At 44.8% G+C, this 19,260-nt stretch overlaps 1 protein-coding gene across 1 annotated transcript in view; it reads left to right on the top strand.

Moving 5' to 3' along the window:
- Positions 1 to 17,889, top strand: part of LOC144511350 (synaptosomal-associated protein 25) — a 150,996-nt gene extending 133,107 nt beyond the window's left edge. Inside the window, exons 4-7 of the mRNA XM_078241633.1 lie at positions 618 to 735; positions 11,035 to 11,169; positions 13,600 to 13,744; positions 16,654 to 17,889. Of these exons, the coding sequence (XP_078097759.1) occupies positions 618 to 735; positions 11,035 to 11,169; positions 13,600 to 13,744; positions 16,654 to 16,713 (458 nt within the window). The 3' untranslated portion in view covers positions 16,714 to 17,889. The remainder of the gene's footprint in view (positions 1 to 617; positions 736 to 11,034; positions 11,170 to 13,599; positions 13,745 to 16,653) is intronic.
- The last annotated feature ends 1,371 nt before the right edge of the window (positions 17,890 to 19,260 follow it).

Genomic DNA, 19,260 nt, shown 5'->3' with positions numbered 1-19,260 from the left:
GCACAGGCTGTGTTTAAACAAAGAAACCTCATGGAGGGCTGGTTTGAGAAATGGAAAAGTCAGTCGCAGCCTCTTAATTCCTGAAGGATCTTGGAATCAAAGCATGTTATTGGAGCCATCTTCTCTGCAGCATGTTCGGTGTTATGTGGAAACCTCAAGGTGAACATCTGTTCCAGATGAGCACTCAGATTCACAGAGAAAAGGTATAGCAAAGTCCTGGGACCTTTCCACTTGTCCCCGAGCCGTTGGCAGTCAAAGACACTACACACTGAGTCAGGTTATGCACCAAACTCCTGTGTCCATGTCGTACTGTTTTTATTGTCTGTCTATTTCTCTCTCTTCCTTCACTCAACACGTGTGTAGTTTGTCAGAGGGATCAGGGAATCCTGCACTGAATGGGGTTGCTGTAAAGTGTGGTATGGGTGCCCAATGTCCTGAAGCTTCTCTAAGAGCACCTGTACCCCATTTTGCAATTACCTTGGTTCAACCCCGATCAGTTTTGGAGGGGATGGGGGGTGGTGGGGAGGGGGAGCTGCTGGGTGGTGGGGGGGTTCGCTGATCCCCTGCTCGTTTCGTTGTCGGTGTGTGTGTGGAAACTAACTGTCTTCCTCATTCAGAGCAACTGGAGAGGATTGAAGAGGGAATGGATCAAATCAATAAGGACATGAAAGAAGCAGAAAAAAATCTGTCGGATCTGGGCAAATGCTGTGGTCTTTGTTCCTGCCCCTGCAATAAGTAGGTGCCAACTGTCGGTCCAAGAGGCCGCCTGCCTGCCTGCATGCCTGCCTGAAACCTGCTTGCTGAGAAATAGCACGGTTCCATACAGCCACTGACAGCCTCATGAATCAAGTAGCACTTTGAGAAGCAATCTGCAAATATGCCGGTTTTTTCATTCCCTGAGAAATTAATTCCCATATTACACCGTAATGAAGTAGCGAGATGAGCTGGAAATGTACAGCAAGGCAATCTGCATCTGAAAGGGAGATGATGTTCACAGTTCATGTGGCGCCTGTATATAAAACGTCCCTAGGCACTCCCCACGAGCACTACCAGACCAAATTTGACACGACGTGAAGAGATATTAGGACAGGTGTCCAAAAGCTTGATCAAAGAGGCAGATTTAGGGAGTGTTAAAGACGGTTATGCAGTTGGCAGGTGTACGGAAGAAATTTCCAGAACTTAAGGTTCAGGCAGCTGAAGGCACAGCCCCCAATGGTGGAGCCATTGCATTTTGGGATGTCTGAGAGGCCATGCTTAGAGGAGTGTCAATGTCTTGGAGAATTGTATGCTGGAGGAGATTACAGATATAGGAATGGGGCAAGGCCATGAAGGGATTTGAACATGGGGGGCACCATTAAGAAATGCAGACTTGGAGCCAGTATAAGGCGATGGGTGGATGGGACTTAGCGTCAGTTAGAATACAGGCGGCAGGGTTTTGCATGAAAGTTAGTGAAGGAGGACACTCACCTGCCCAGAATGCTGCTCTCTCAAAAATAAGATAACCATCGACAAACTCATAAACATCCTAGCATTCAACCCTGTCCTTGCGATATTCCACTGAGTAACGTAGTGGCAATTAAAGAGTTGGCAGGGAAACAGCTCAGTATAAGCCATGGATTTGGTGCCTTCTGGCATGTTCATCATGAGCAGTACCAATTGCGCTGCTGCCAAAGGGGCAGCGAGTGGGTTTAGTCCCCTGAGAAATGTTTGGAAGATAAGGCTGCTGTGTGATCTCAGGCTCTGAAGAAGGATAAAATGCACAAAGGTGAGTAAAGAGCCCCAGGATTGAGGGAAATCAATGAGCATGTGCATGGGTGAATCTGAGAAAGGATTGACCAGGGGAATTGGCTGATTGAGTTTCCTAGCAGAGCATCATCTTCAGAGAGAGTGCAAGCCACAGAATCAGCACAGCGTGGTTGACGTCTTCTCTGCGACCACACTGCTTTTAAGCATTGGCTCTCTTCTGGGGGCTTAAGCTCAGTGAAGTGGGATCGTTTAAACAACGGACAGGATTTTCCAGCCCCGACTCTGGCTTGAACATGACTTTTAATGGCTCTCCAAACTTTCCCGTCCAGTCTCCAATGATGCCCGCAGGTATCAGGCCCGGGAGTTCCCACCCTTTACCTTATGTTGCTGCAGTTTCTAGCTGTTGGTCAGGAACCCTGCCCGAGAAAGACTCGTACTTCCTCAGTGCTGCACTGGATTGTTCGTCTCGATTATCTGCTCAAGCGGGATTTGAACCCACACTTTTCTGCTTAGAGGTAAGAGCGCACTCAAACCTGCAAAGAGGCCATGACCAAGTGCCATGTGCCACTGGTGAATTGATTAGGATGGCCTTTCGACAGACATGTGGAAACCAAACCAGAGTTGTGATACAGGCTGGAAACATACACACACTGTGGCCCATAGCAGAGCTTCCCAACCTTTTACACACCACGGCACACCTCTATACTGTCAAAAAACCGAGTCACACCTCCAATTTTCACTGTCTTCTTCCCTTGCTGGAATTTGGATTTTAACCTCTCGCTGTCTCTCACCTGTTTTCTTTTAACCTCTCGCTGTCTCTCTGGCTTCTCCCAGGGTTTTTCTACCCTTTTTGAGTTGTTGATTTTAGTGCAATGGGCTTAGGGACCTTTGTCTTCAGCTCCAAGTCCCGTTGGTCATGTGACCAACATAAAATATCTAAACTGCGCACGTAAGGCTCTTTCCCAATCGGCGTGTACGCTGAAGGCCCAAGATTCACCGGGTCTGGGAGATGCCAAACTCGGAGCAGAAGACCAAGGTTAGTTTTAGTTTAATTACATGAATTCTGAATCATTTTGAATCTTTTTTTCACAGTTAGGGGATCTTCATGGCACACCGGTTAGGAATCACTGGCCAAGAAAGCAGCAACTTTATCTTGTATTTAATGTATAATTGGAATCAAAGCATGAAACGATATGGAAACATTGAAATTGTACATAACTCAAAAAGATCAAATACACTGGTCCAGAGTTTGCTGGAAAAATAACAGCACTTATTATCAAGCAAATATACCAATAAATATACCCACAAATATACCAGTAATTATACTCACAAATATACCCGTAAATATACCAGTAATTATACACGCAAATATACCCATAAATATACCAGTAATTATACTCACAAATATACCTGTAAATATACCAGTAATTATACTCACAAATATACCTGTAAATATACCAGTAATTATACTCGTGAATATACCCATAAATATACCAATAATTATGTCCATAAATATACCAGTAATTATATTCGTGAATATACCCATAAATATACCAGTAATTATACTCACAGATATACCCATAAATATACCAATAATTATATCCATAAATATACCAGTAATTATACTCGCAAATATACCAGTAATTATAAAAATAACAGCACTTATTATTATCAAGCAAATGCACCAGCAAATATACCAGTAATTATACCAGCAGATATACCAGTAAATATACTAGCAAGGGAGACAGGGAGATCATGAATAGCACATCAGTACCTATTACTGGCAACTTGAGCTGATCCACCATGACACTAATGAAAATGGCAACTTGTCCTCAAACTGTCAACAAACTGCTGCATCTGCTGTGTAAATACAAATTAAACTTGACACTTTAGGACTGGTGCATAGGAACATATGAATTAGGAACAGGACTAGGCCACTCAGTTCCTCAAGCCTGCTCCACCATTAAATAAGATCATTGCTGATCTGATTGTAATCTCGACATTCCCACTGACGCCTGATAACCTTTCACCCCCTCAATAATCAAGAATCTATCTCGCTCCGCCTTAAACATATTCAAAGACTCTGCTTCCACTGTCTTTCAAGGGAGAGAGTTCCAGAGACCCGCAACTCTCTGAGAGCGAAAGATTCTCTTCATTTCTGTCTTAAATGAGTGACGCCTTACTTTTAATGTGACCCCTAGTTCGAGAAACATCTTCTCCACTTCCAAGGACTAGTTCTTAATGACAAAATTTAACTTCCTGCACTGCCCCTCAACCTTTCCAACCCAGACAGGGAATGACTGCTTCTGTGGAATCTCATTCCTGCAGATAGTAAATAGTCCCTAAAGATTTTTATATTTGCATTTTTTACCCTTTGTCTTACTTTTCCTTTATTGTCTCTTGTCCTCTCTCTCTCTAGTCTATTTTTATTTCTCTTTATGTATCTGATTTGATGCTATTTCCACCCCATCTCCTTTGTCTGTTCTTAGTCTTTCCTTAAATCTCATTGGTTAAGGAGATAGACTTATTGACTATTCACTGAGATTACAGAGGTCCCATCACCCTCATATCTCCAGAAACACCTCTGAGAAATAATCCAACCCATGGGGTACACCATAAGATGCTACACTCCAGCAAATTCTGGGTCATTATTTAATTGTGAGGAATTAGTGATATCTGAATCCCTCGTACCTCATTGTCTAGTAGCACAATGCTACTCATGTGTTACCCCATACATTCCTGTGTGCAGTCTGTCTCTGCAAATGGTAGATGGTTCCTCAGTATGGTTAGAGTGATGTTTGCAGCATTGAGATCTCCATGATGGTCAAATGGGTCCTTCTCGACTCTGCACAGCTAAGTAAAAACTGCAGCAATGTGACTGAGCACAGGTTGAGGCCCCTGATTTAAAAAATGGCAGTGAGCCTTGGAGGAGGGCGTCTAGGTATTGTGGTGGTCTGACCAGACTTCATTTTAATAAAGATTCCCAACATCCCATCCAAACCACCACCTTGTCAAGGGCAACTAGGGATGGGCAATGAATGCTGGCCAACCAGCGTCGTCCATGGTCCACGAATAAATTTTTTAAAAATCCATTACCTGGCTGGCAGACGGCAGTGGGAACTTGGAAGCTGGAGCAGGAGTCCTGTAAGAACAGTCTCCACCCATCTCTGTAAACAATCATGTCTGAGAGGTGAACTGCTGAAAAGGAGACCTTTTTCTGAGGTCTGGCACGCTCTTGCTCCTTGTCTTCCACAAGAAAACCTAAACTCAAGTTATCTATCCACCACCTTGCCCTTCATCGCCGTGGCAGCTGTGTTCACCATACACAAGGTGCCCTGCAGCAACTCACCAAGGCAGCACCTTCCAGACCCGCCACCTCTATCACTTAGAGGACATGGGAACACCAGCATCTGCAAGTTTCCCCCTATCCCGAATTGGACATATATCATTGTTCCTCCATCGTCACTAGGTCAAAATCCTGGAACTCGCTACCTAACAGCACTGTGGATGTACCTACACCACGGGGGCCAGTTCAAGAAGATGAGTCACTCAGTACCAGCTCCGCAGGGGTAATGAATGGATGGGAGATAAATTGCAGCTTTATCAGTGACACCCGTGTGCCGAGAATGAATAAAAAGAAGAAAGCTTGCTGAGAACAATCACACAACACCATCAGTATGTGTTTCTATTTCCATCTCTATGTCTCATGCTACTTTGTTTGTGAATCTGACTATTTTCTGTTGTGATATGGCCACAGCAGTTAGCCAGGATCTGCGATCAGCTCTAGAAATCATTTCACTGAAATATCTGCCTGCAGCTTGGAGGTATAACCTCCTGTGTGACTAGCAGGCAAGCGCAGAGGAGCCCTGTTCCTACGTCTCCGTTCATCACTCAATGATGAAAGTTTATACATGAAAATGCCAGAGGAGCTTCTTTGGTATAGAACCTCATTCTGTTTCAGTAGTTGAGCTAAAACCTGATGGCTGGTACAAAACTTATTGCCACCTCCTGGGAGTTCCCCAAGTACTGGCTGGAAGTCAATGTCCTATTCAACATCATGATGTGGAGATGCCGGCGTTGGACTGGGGTAAACACAGTAAGAAGTTTAACAACACCAGGTTAAAGTCCAACAGGTTTATTTGGTAGCAAAAGCTTGTGTGGCTTTTGCTACCAAATAAACCTGTTGGACTTTAACCTGGTGTTGTTAAACTTCTTACTCTATTCAACATCCCCAGGGCAAGCTATGCAGATATATCAGAGGCACTCGGGGTTGTGGAGAGAGAGATGTTATAGAATCAGAGTTTTCATTGAATCCCTCCTTTACAATGCAAATACCCTCTGTTTCATACAGCCTTTCCACACAATAGTGATTTAGTTTAGTTTATTTATTAGTATCACAAGTAGGCTTACATTAACACTGCAATGAAGTTACTGTGAAAATCCCCTAGTCGCCCCACTCTGGCGCCTGTTCAGGTACACTGAGGGAGAACTTAGCATAGCCAATGCATCTAACCAGCACGTCTTTCGGACTGTGGGAAGAAACTGGAGCACCCGGAGAAAACCCACGCAGACATGGGGAGAACGTGCAGACTCCACACAGGCAGTGATCCAAGCCGGGAATCGAACCCGGCTCCCTGGCACTATGAGGCAACAGTACGAACCACTGTATCACCGTGCCGCCCATATCACAATATATACACGCCTCATCCCGTGCAACCTCCTAGGCAAAGTGGAAAGCCTGATTTAAGTCCAAGCTAATACTGGGGCAAAAGAAAATCTGTGACACACCCCTACAAGGTGATCAAACTAATCCAGGACATTGGCCCTGAATTCCTTATCATTTCAATCTCTTATTCAAGGTGATCTCCACCCGCCCGGTCTGAATCAGACTCGCTTTATCCTTGACCTTTATCCTTGACCTTCAGAAGCTAATGTTGTGAATTACATTCCATCGAAAATTGGGAATACTCTAAATCTGCTTTCAGCTGTTCAGTCCTGTGTGAATTTGGTGCAGTTTACTCAACTCCACTAGACTTAGCATGCAGGCAGAAACTTGAAAATGGAGCGCTCAATTGGTTCAATTGAGAACTTCCCCAAGTCTAGAATGAGTTTATAAAACTGTTAAAATCTTAGCTGACAAATGCTGCATCCATTCCGATATCATTCCTCTGTTAAAAGAGTTGATTATTTTCAAGATAGAAGAGCCTTGTCAAAATAGGATCAGTGCTGGTCCAAAAATGACATCTTCTGGACTATAGCGAGAGAGAAAAGGAATCAAAGACAAGTTCCTGTTTCAGTAAATCCTGAGTGCGAGCGTAATGTTAGCTTGCAGTTGAAGATTTTTTTGAAGTGACCTCTCCAAGGGCTGTGTAGTGATTACAGTAACCCTGAGTTCTCCACGCAGAACGCCTTTGATGGGGAGACTGGTTGATGATGGAGCTATGAAAACTGTGCTACCAAATCTCCAATATCTGCTTCTATTGAGTAAAGCCTCAAGATCACCGAAAAATAGATGTTTTAATTTAAATCATTCTCCCTTCCGCTGAAAGCTCATATTACCCAGGTTTCCCTATTGTGGAGTGACACTCATCCAGGCAGCCCGCCCTGTGACTGTCCCATCCTGTCGATCATTAGGAGACGCCTGAGAATAGCCCAGGAAAAATTAGCCCGGGGTTCATTCCCTTCCCCTCAGTGCCTCATTTCCAGATGGCGTGGCTGAGATTGAGAACCCACTATAAAGACAATTGGCACAATATTGCCAGTTGGGCCAGATGTCAAAGAACAAAGAACAATACAGCACAGGAACAGGCCCTTCGGCCCTCCAAGCCCGCGCCGCTCCCCGGTCCAGGATTGAATCCTGAATCCAGGATCCCCGCCCAATTTTCCAGCCTATCTACATCCTAATATCCTATCCACCGAGCTGTCCCTCACAGCTACGATGCGTTGTTCATCACAACCTATTAACTCACCCCCACCCCCCCATTCCAGACCATGTGATCTCCAGGGAGAGGCGAAAACCCAGAGTGAAAACCCCAGGGCCAATATGGGGAAAAAAAAATCTGGGAAATTCCTCTCCGACCCCCTGAGGCGATTGAAACGAGTCCAGGAGATCACACTGGCCCTGATCAGAAAATGCTTCCCAACCCTATTCATTTCCACTTCTGCTTTACGAACACCATCTGAATTCCCTGCCCCCGAGACAGGTTCCCAACTATCCGCAGTCTCGCTCTGTACTGGCACCAGCAAGATGATCATAGAATGAAGCCTTGAAACGAGAAACAAAGAACAATTAGCCCGCGCCGCTCCCTGGTCCAAACTAGACCACTCTTTTGTATCCCTCCATTCCCATTCCGTTCATATAGCTGTCTAGATAAGTCTTAAACGTTCCCAGTGTGTCCGCCTCCACCACCTTGCCCGGCAACACATTCCAGGGCCCCACGACCCTCTGTGTAAAATATGTCCTTCTGATATCTGTGTTAAACCTCCCCCCCTTCACCTTGAACCTATGACCCCTCGTGAACGTCACCACCGACCCGGGGAAAAGCTTCCCACCGTTCACCCTATCTATGCCTTTCATAATTTTATACACCTCTATTAAGTCTCCCCTCATCCTCCGTCTTTCCAAGGAGAACAACCCCAGTTTCCCCAATCTCTCCTCATAACCAAGCCCCTCCATACCAGGCAACATCCTGGTAAACCTCCTCTGTACTCTCTCCAAAGCCTCCACGTCCTTCTGGTAGTGTGGCGACCAGAACTGGACGCAGTATTCCAAATGCGGCCGAACCAACGTTCTATACATCTGCAACATCAGACCCCAACTTTTATACTCTATGCCCCGTCCTATAAAGGCAAGCATGCCATATGCCTTCTTCTCCACCTGTGACGCCACCTTCAAAGATCTGTGGACTTGCACACCCAGGTCCCTCTGCGTCTCTACAACCTTTATGGTTCTTCCATTTATCGTGTAGCTCCTCCCTACATTATTCCCACCAAAATGCATCACTTCGCATTTATCAGGATTGAACTCCATCTGCCATTTCTTTGCCCAAATTTCCAGCCTATCTATATCCTTCTGTAGCCTCTGACAATGTTCCTCACTATCTGCAAGTCCTGCCAGTTTTGTGTCGTCCGCAAACTTACTGATCACCCCAGTTACACCTTCTTCCAGATCATTTATATAAATCACAAACAGCAGAGGTCCCAATACAGAGCCCTGCGGAACACCACTAGTCACAGGCCTCCAGCCGGAAAAAGACCCTTCCACTACCACCCTCTGTCTTCTATGACCAAGCCAGTTCTCCACCCATCTAGCCACCTCCCCCTTTATCCCATGAGATCCAACCTTTTTCACTAGCCTACCATGAGGGACTTTATCAAACGCTTTACTAAAGTCCATATAGACAACATCCACGGCCCTTCCTTCGTCAACCATTCTGGTCACTTCTTCAAAAAACACCACCAGGTTAGTGAGGCATGACCTCCCTCTCACAAAACCATGCTGACTATCGTTAATGAGTTTATTCCTTTCTAAATGCGCATACATCCTATCTCTAAGAATCTTCTCCAACAACTTCCCCACCACGGACGTCAAGCTCACCGGCCTATAATTACCCGGGTTATCCTTCCTACCCTTCTTAAATAACGGGACCACATTAGCTATCCTCCAATCCTCTGGGACCTCACCTGCGTCCAGTGACGAGACAAAGATTTGCGTCAGAGGCCCAACGATTTCACCTCTCGTCTCCCTGAGCAGCCTTGGATAGATTCCATCAGGCCCTGGGGATTTGTCAGTCTTTATATTCTCTAACAAATGTCAAATCTGAAGCCGCCAGCCTCGTGGACAGAGGTAGGTTACAGGTACACAGAGCGCTGCCAAAGGTACACTGAAGTTGAGTCATAGATAAACAAATCTGGCCATCGATATACAAAGCTCGGGGACATTGACCATAGCCACACAGAGCTTGGTCATAGGTAGATGGATCTTGACCACAAGTATTCAGTGCTTGCTGTAGGTATACTTGGATTTAGGTATACTGAGCTGGAAATAGGAGTTACAGACTTCAATTGAAGTTAATCACGAGAGCACTTTCTCACTCTTGTCTTTTCCATCTGGCGAGGCTTTTTCATTTAAGAGAATTGCAATTTTTGTGTTAAATTCACGCGGCTGTTTCCTTTATGTACAAATTACTAAAAAAAATTATACCAGTATGAAATCAAATCTTGCATCTTTTTAAATATAGGAGTAAATTGTCCGAAGTACTCATCAGGGTCAGTTCAAACTAAGCTATCTTTATATTTGATTTGATTTGATTTTGATTGGATTTCCTATTGTCACATGTATTAACATACAGTGAAAAGTAGTGTTTCTTGCGCGCTATGGAGACAAGTGGTGCTGGGGGAAAGACTTCAGAATCTTCCTCCAGGTGTCAACTAGTGGCCAGCATCTGCAGCTACATCATCATGACATAAGAAAAAAACACAAATTGGGAAAGGGTTTGCCTTTATATAGAGCCTTTTATGACCTCAGGATATCCCAAGGTGCTTTACAGACAAAGAACCTTTGAAGGGTAGTCACTGTGGTAGAGAAACTATTACCATTTACAGTGGTAAGTGTGAACACAAATGTCTGATGAAAGACATTTGACAACAGGAGTAGGGTTTGTGTTCAGGAAGTACACCCCAGGAAGCAGAGTTTGAATAAGTGTGAAAGCTTGAACTTTGTATCTCTCAAGCAGTGTCTTTTGAAAGGCTAAGACCCAGCACTTTGAGGAATTGTGGGTAATAGTTTGAATGCTCACATGCGAGTCCCTAGACTTCACCTTCACAACAGAGGACGGGAATATTGAAGGGGAAAGAAAAAACAGTGACGCACCTAATCCAGCTCCATTCTAAAAGTGTTTTGAAAAATGCATTTTTAAATAGGTGTGCATATTTGGTGAAACCATGACAAACTTCGGCTGCACGTTGCCTGCGGTAGAGTTATGGTAAGACATTGGGATTGCTAGCATGTCTGCATGCTGTCTGCAGTGATAACAGTTCAAAGGTATGTGTTGCCTGGTTACAGCTTCGGACATACTTTGGATAACCAAGAGGGAAGATCTCTTGGAAAATACACCTTTTAGTGTAAAAGGTATCATCGGAAGCATTAGCAACTGTTATTTCTGTATCTGATGCCATGGGTTGTTCTGTGGGTAGGATACAGATGCAATGTGTAACTGGGCAGGTGTTGGCTATAAGCCACAGTGATTTGAAACAACCCAAACTCCTTGTGCATTTTCTACCTCTAAGGTTAAAGAACTTTGAGGCCGGAGGGGCCTACAAGAAGGTGTGGGGAAATAATCAGGATGGTGTTGTGGCCAGCCAGCCGGCCAGAGTGATGGACGACCGGGAACAGATGGCCATGAGCGGTGGATACATCCGAAGGTAAAAGGTTCCATTTCGATAAAGATCAGCTGTTGTTAATTCCCATTGGAAAGATATTCAAGGGCAGTCTGTGCCATAAAGCACTTATTCTATGTCTATTCACATTAATCCATGCGTTGTTACTGGGAAGTCTTATCCACCAATGCTCATAGAAACTCCACAGTGCAGAAAGAGGCCATTCGGCCCAACGAGTCTGCTCCGACAACAATCCCATCCCAGGCCCTATCCCTACCACTTCACACATTTACCCGAGTAATCCTTCTAACCTACACATCCCGGGGCACTAAGGGGCAACTTAGCATGGCCAATGCACCTAACCCGCACATCTTTGAGACTGTGGGAGGAAACCTGAGCACCCGGAGGAAACCCACGCAGACATGGGCAGAATGTGCAAACTCCACACAGAGAGTGACCCAAGGCGGGAATCAAACCCGGGGTCCCTGGCGCTGTGAAGCAGCAGTGCTAACCAAAGAACAAAGAAAATTACAGCAGAGGAACAGGCCCTTTGGCCCTCCAAGCCTGCACCGACCATGCTGCCTGACTTAACTAAAACCCCCTACGCTTCTGGGAACCATATCCCTCTATTCCCATCTCATTCATGTACTTGTCAAGACGCCCCTTAAAAGTCACTACCGTATCCGCTTTCACTACCTCCCCAGGCAACGGGTTTCAGGCACCCACCACTCTCTGTGTAAAAAATCTGCCTCGTACATCTCTTTTAAAACTTGCCCCTCGCACCTTAAACCTATGCCCCCTAGTAATTGACTCTTCCACCCTGGAAAAAAGCTTCTGACTATCCACTCTGTCCATGCCTCTCATTATCTTGTAGACTTCTATCAGGTCTCCCCTCAACCTCCGTCGTTCCAGTGAGAACAAACAAAGTTTCTCCAACCTCTCCTCATATCTAATGCCCTCCATACCAGGCAACATCCTGGTAAATCTTTTCTGTACCCTCTCCAAAGCCTCCACATCCTTCTGGTAGTGTGGCGACCAGAATTGAACACTATATTCCAAGTGCGGACTAACTAAGGTTCTATAAAGCTGCAACATGACTTGCCAATTTTTAAACTCAAAACCCTGGCCGATGAAGGCAAGCATGCCGTATGCCTTCTTGACTACCTTCTCCACCTGCATTGCCACTTTCAGTGACCTGTGTACTGTACACCCAGATCCCTTTGCGTATCAATACTCTTAAGGGTTCTGCCATTTACTGTATATTTCCTATCTGTATTAGACCTTCCAAAATGCATTACCTCACATTTGTCCGGATTAAACTCCATCTGCCATCAGTCTCCAACTGATCTATAGCCTGTTGTATCCTCTGATGGTCCTCATCGCTATCCGAAAATCCACCAACCTTTGTATCGTCCGCAAACTTACTAATCAATCCAGTTACATTTTCCTCCAAATCATTTATATATATGACAAACAGCAAAGGTCCCAGCACTGATCCCTGCGGAACACCACTTGTCACAGCCCTCCATTCAGAAATGCACCCTTCCACTGCTACCCTCTGTCTTCTTTGACCGAGCCGGTTTTGAATCCACCTTGCCAGCTCACCTCTGATCCCATGCGACTTCACCTTCTGCACCAGTCTGCCATGAGGGACCTTGTCAAAGGCCTTACTGAAGTCCATGTAGACAACATCCACTGCCCTACCCTCATCAATCATCTTCGTCACTCCCTCAAAAAACTCGATCAAGTTCGTGAGACATGACCTCCCCTTCACAAAACCATGTTACCTTTCACTAATACGTCCACTTATTTCCAAGTGGGAATAAATCCTGTCTCAAAGAATCCTCTCCAATAATTTCCCTACCACTGATGTAAGGCTCACCGGCCTTGCCACTGTGCCACTGTGCTGCACTCTTGCCATACACTTCATATACTGTGCTCTCTTGTCATACACTTCAGTTCCCAGGCTGTTAGAATAAGAATTACATTGCTACAAGTGGCAAACAGGCTCATCACAGTTCATCTTAAAATGCTGGGACCCAGTATCCCATGGATAGCTGGGACATGGAGTCACTGCATCAACATCCAGTGGAGTCTGAAGGTTATTATTGGGTTGGGTTTTAACTTTGTACGCTGGGAGACTGTTTCTTTGTAGGAAGTAAATGTCCGTCACTGGCTTTGTGTCCCAGACTCTAAAAGCTGGACGTAAACATGGAGTCAATCTTCAGTATTTTGGCTACGAATAAGCTTTTGCTTGCTGCATTGAGATTCCTTAGAAAGGGAAGTTCATTAACAATTCCATTTTCAGGGAATGTCTGGAGGCCAAGCTCTCCCGCTCCCCCGCTATCGGCTTCAGCTCAGTGACTTTAGTCGTCCTGATTTGACTTAGAAAGTTCAGTTCGGACAAAGCTGAACTTTCCACAACAAGCACATGGTCAGCCGCAGTTTCTAACACCTTCCTTGGACTGATTTCAGAGTCACAGACGACGCTCGGGAAAATGAGATGGAAGAAAACCTGGACCAGGTGGGCAGCATCATCGGAAACCTCCGACATATGGCGCTGGATATGAGCAATGAGATTGGCTCCCAGAATGCCCAAATTGACCGGATTGTGGTTAAGGTAAGAAGTTTAATTTTATCATTGGGAATTCTCAGTGAAAACCAAAGGTCCTAAAGAGTAAGACACTCCCAGAGTGGAAAGGAATAGAAGACACAAGATTGATGCAGTAGTTAGGTGACAGTAAGCTTGGATTTTGGGCTGAGTTCTAGAAAGGCATGACATCATAGAAACCCTACAGTACAGAAAGAGGCCATTTGGCCCATCGAGTCTGCACCGACCACAATCCCACCCAGGCCCTACCCCATATCCCTACATATTTACCCGCTAATCCCTCTAACCTACATATCTCAGGACACTAAGGGGCAATTTTTAGTTTGGCCAATCAACCTAACCCGCACATCTTTGGACTGTGGGAGGAAACCGGAGCACCCGGAGGAAACCCACGCAGACACGAGGAGAATGTGCAAACTCCACACAGACAGTGACCCAAGCCGGGAATCGAACCCAGGTCCCTGGAGCTGTGAAGCAGCAGTGCTAACCACTCTGCTACCGGGCCGCATGTGTTGGAGTCGGCCTGTGTCACAAGGTTTGGTTGCAGCACTTTGAGGAGGAATAATGTGCAGTGTTGTGAGATTAGGTGGGCAACAGAAGAGCATTCAGAGCAACAGTAACCATAGTGTTTACAAGATAGCGGGTGGGATTTTACAGCCTGGCTTGAGCGAGACCAGAAATTCCCGCCCCGAGGTCAATGGACATTTAAATTGTCCGCTCCTCGCCCACTCTGATTCTGCGGCGGGCAAGGCGGTAGAATTCTGGTGAGAGTGTCCCAGTGGAATATCCGCATCCAAACATGATGTCCTCTTGATTCTATCCCAAGCTTTCCTGCTCCCTTCACCCCATTATTGATGGTAGACTGTAGTATGAAGGATTAATTCTAACTGTGTGCTATGTTGATGAGATAATATACATCATCTCAGGAAGTGATTTAACATCTCATGACTGGTTCCGTGTGGACCTCATGGTGAGATGAAGTCATCGTCAGATGTTTTTTAAAGAGGTTAACGTTTTCCTTATTTCCGCAGACTCTGTACGTACTCGGTGTTAGCGCAATGAGATAAAGAGTATTATAGATCTTGCTCACTGGAGTTCCCTCTCGCTAAAACTATTAACTTCACCCATCAAAACCCCATCTCCTTAACCTAGCATTCGGTTAACTTTCCTTTTCAATTCCTGTCGTCTGTCTGTTTCTCTTCCATCTATTTGTGAGGCTTCTCTGGATTTCCTGCTAAATGTTGCAGTTAGGAATTAAGAGGTGGACAGGTTGCGATGGGAAAAGGCATTTGTGGGGGGGCTAGAAATGTTTTAAAAATCACAGAAATAGCTTCACAGATTAATAAGGAAAGCAAACACAACTCTGGGGATCATTTCTGAATCCGTTCACTCTGTACCAGCTCATTCTGTGTCCAAACATTCTCACCGCACAGCGCCTGGATATTGTGAATATACCATCCCCCCTCTATTTGAGGGTTATAACCAAACACTATCCCTCAGTATGAGAAATGATTTGATTTGATTTATTATGATCACATGTATTAGTATACAGTGAAAAGTACTGTTTCTTGCGCGTTATAGAGACAATGCGTACCATTCATAGGGAAGGAAATGAGAGAGTGCAGAATGTAATGTTACAGTCATAGCTGGGGTGTAGAGAACAGGAACAGGAGTAGGCCATTCAGCCCATCGAGGCTGCTCCACCCTTCAATGCAATCACTCCAAAGCTTGAATAAAGCTAAGTAAGTAATACTCTGTGCACCTGTTCCTCCACCAATGTGGATTACCTCACATTTTTCCACATTATATTCCATTTGCCACGTTCTTGCCCACTCACTAAGTCTGTCCAAATCTTCCTGCAGTCGTTTGGCATCTTCCTCACAACACACATTCCTGCCTGGCTTTGACTCATCCGTGAACTTGGAAATCTCTCTGGTCCCCACATCCAAATCATTGATATATATTGTGAAGAGCTAATCACCGCCTGTCAGTGCTAGAATGATGATAATCCTGTTTAATCATTAGAAGTAAGAATCATAGAGTAATGATAGCGTGACAGGGGACTTGTAGATGGGGAAAACTATTCAGTTCATCTTAATTCATCCATCCATTACTGGACTCCTAACATTATTTACATCGATTAGGTTTTCACCTCATCACCCTGTCTCTGTGTGAAGATACACTGCTTGATAGCAACCCTAAAGTTACCATTTACTAGTTTGATTGATACATTTTGGTCTCTGAACCATAATTTAAGCACACATGTGCACACATATTCATATACATACATGCAAACATGCACATATAAACCCATATACACACATACCACATACCATACACATGCACACACATGTACATGTACACATACACGTACACACACACACATATATGCATACATAGACAGACATGCATGCACACTCATACAGCATATATGCACACATACACAGACATATGCGTGCCTGAACATGTACACACATGTACATTTACACATACATACATAGCATATATATATACACATACATAGACATATTCATGCATGAACATGCACACAAATGTACACACATGCACTGCATACATGCACACATACACAGACATATGCATGCATGAACATGCACACATGTACATGTACACACAAGCACACAGCATATATGCACACATGCACAGATAAATGCACACATGAACATGCACCCACATGCCTTTACATGCCAGCACAAATATGCACACATATACATATAGTACATGCATAACATAAACATATGTACGCATGCACGCATGTAAGCTCATTCACCCATGCAAGCGCACTAACATCTACATGAATAAGCCTGGATACCCCTGGATTTACGAAACCAAACCCTCAGAGCGACAGAAAGTAAACTTGCTGTGCTGCCCCTTTAAGTTGTTTCTGCTTTCTCTTCCAGGGGGATATGAACAAAGCCCGCATCGATGAAGCCAACAAGCATGCTACCAAGATGCTGTGAGCTGCTTCCAGACCAGAATCCTCCTTTCTGCCAGATTCCCCCCATCCCATTATCCATTGCAGCATCTGAAAGGTTCCTGGAGGGGCAAGTCCCTGTTGCTGTGATAGGAAACCACACGGTTCAATATCTTTCTGTACATTTTAATTTATTTTATAAGTTCTCAGTGTAGCGAATTTTTCCAGTTGTGTAAGGTGTATATTTCAATGTCAATGTGTGTAATAGCCTGCCCAGAGTAAGCTCAGTGTACTATTTTGTTTCAATCTCTGTGCTGATCGGTCCTTTTTCTGAATGAATTGTTCTGTGTAACCGCGTGATAACAGGAGCATGAAGCAAGCTCGATGTGCACAGCTGAATTCCAATAAACATACAGCAGATCCCTCGACCTTCTTTAAGATGTCAGACTAGTGCAGTAAATGAGGGGAGGGGGCTCCTCTGAGACTGGGGCTGATGCTGAGATCACAGGCAGCCTGGGAGAAAAGAGGAGGATTGGTTAACAGAGCAAGAGCACAATTTGTGATAGGAAAACTCAGTGAGATTTCATGCTGGCGAAATCTTTCCAGTGCAGTTTGCCAGAGCCCAGTTTAGTTTTGTCGCCTGGCAGCTGAGGTTTTATTCCTATAATTTATTGGATAAGCCACGCTCTGACTTTCGTTAATTATATCACGGCTAGAAATATGATGTCAACAATCAGAACTTGAGGGAAACGGGAACTGGGGCTGAGGTCGACTGGGGGTTGATCGGAACTGAGCTTGTTTTGTGCATTTTAAAGAGCCCACCCTTACCTTGCATTCTGAAAGAGACCAGTCATCTAGAATTAAGTTTGCAAGTTAGCTATTTCATTAATACTCTTAGAAATAACAAGATGCTGATATAAGAGCAGGAAGTATCAGAAGTGCAGTCAGCGTCTGAACATTCACTAAAGATCACAGTTGGAGGATTGACCCTTGTTTCAGAGGCAGTGTTAACACAAACCACTATCTGCCTCTCCTCTGTGTTTCCTGCCCTTGTGTCTGAGGTGAGATGTTATATTAAAGACCTTGCTTTATCTAGCAGCCATGAAAACATCACTGAAACTGGCCACTCGATCGAAAGCGACATATCGGTACAATTTGCAGCCCAGTTTCTCATTTACGTTCAGTCCTGCATCTTGAAATTATAAACACATTATCCAGCCTGAAATTTTTCAAAGTGGAAATCTCTCATTATTGCTAATGGCCTTTTCCCTCCCCTCAGCAAACAGTGTCATTTATATAGCTTTTTATTCTATCTCAGACATTGTTGAGTTCTGGTACCTTGGTTCCTGGTGACACAGCAACTCCTTCTTTGCAACTCTGGTGTATAACTGTCATGGAGCACCGACAGAGGTCATTCGGTCCATCATGACTCTGCTAGCCCTTTTGGTAGAGTCTATCCAGTTAGATTTCTCCATATCCCTGCACATATGTCTCCTCTTCAAGGTATTTATCCAATTCCCTTTTGAAAGTTACTATTGAATTCGTTTCCACCACCCTCTTGGACTGTTCCAGATCACAATAACTTGCTTTGTTTAAAAAGATTCTCCTCATCTCCCCCTTTGGTTCTTTCGCCAAATATCTGAGTGTTCCTCTGGCTACGGATTCTGCTACCAGTGGAACAGTATCTCCCTCATTCCCTATGGAAAGTTACGATTGAATCTACTTCCAATGCGCTTTCAGACAATGCCTTCCAGTGTTGCATGTTTGGCTCCTTCAGCAAGTTTACCATGATATAGAATCATAAAAATGTCAATACACTAGCAGATTGGTTGGTTCCTGCCTGTGTCAGTGCTAGTGACCCACTGCCCGTGCTTTCAATACTTTCCTTGCACCCAGTTCCACCTTAAACAGGATCAAGGCAGAAAATTCTAGAAAAGCTCAGTATGTCAGGCAGCATCTGTGGAGAGAGAAAAACAGAGTGGCCGGCCGGAATATTCAGGCCGCTGGAATTCTCCGGTCCTGCTGCAGTGGACAGAGACTTGGCTGATTGCCAAATGCTCCGACCTTGCTTGTAGCAGGAGCGGGGCGTAATTGGCCGGAAAATTCCGGCCAGCATTTCAGATCAATGACCTTTACTCAGTTCCGATGAAAGGTCATAAACCCGACTCGTTAACTCTGCTTCTCGCTGCACAGATGCTGCCTGACCTGTTGAGTATTTCCTGCTTTTATCTCAGAGTTCCATCATGGCCAGGATTTTGCTTTTATTTTCATCTTCAGTGATTTGGGCTCTGTGGACCCCTCTGTGGACCCCTCGTTGTCGTGAACCTTTGTCTCAAACACACCGGCTTCAACTTTTCCGAGCTGCTCTGGGTTTTTTCGTCCAGAGTGCCAGTGAGAGATCAGATGCACTTGTGTAGCCCCAGGGTCGGCCAGCGAACAGGATTTGTGATTTGAGGGATGGTTCAGGAGTTGGGCGACTGACCTGCACAAAACAAACAGCACAATAATAACAAAAAACTCAATGTGAAAGGACGTTAATGAAGAAGCGGAATTGGTGGCAGGGAGTTGGAGATGAGGCTGACAGCTCCCTCGT

Source organism: Mustelus asterias, chromosome 24, assembly GCF_964213995.1.
Source record: "Mustelus asterias chromosome 24, sMusAst1.hap1.1, whole genome shotgun sequence".
Lineage (NCBI taxonomy): Eukaryota > Metazoa > Chordata > Chondrichthyes > Carcharhiniformes > Triakidae > Mustelus > Mustelus asterias.
This window is presented reverse-complemented; position numbering and strand designations above follow the sequence as displayed.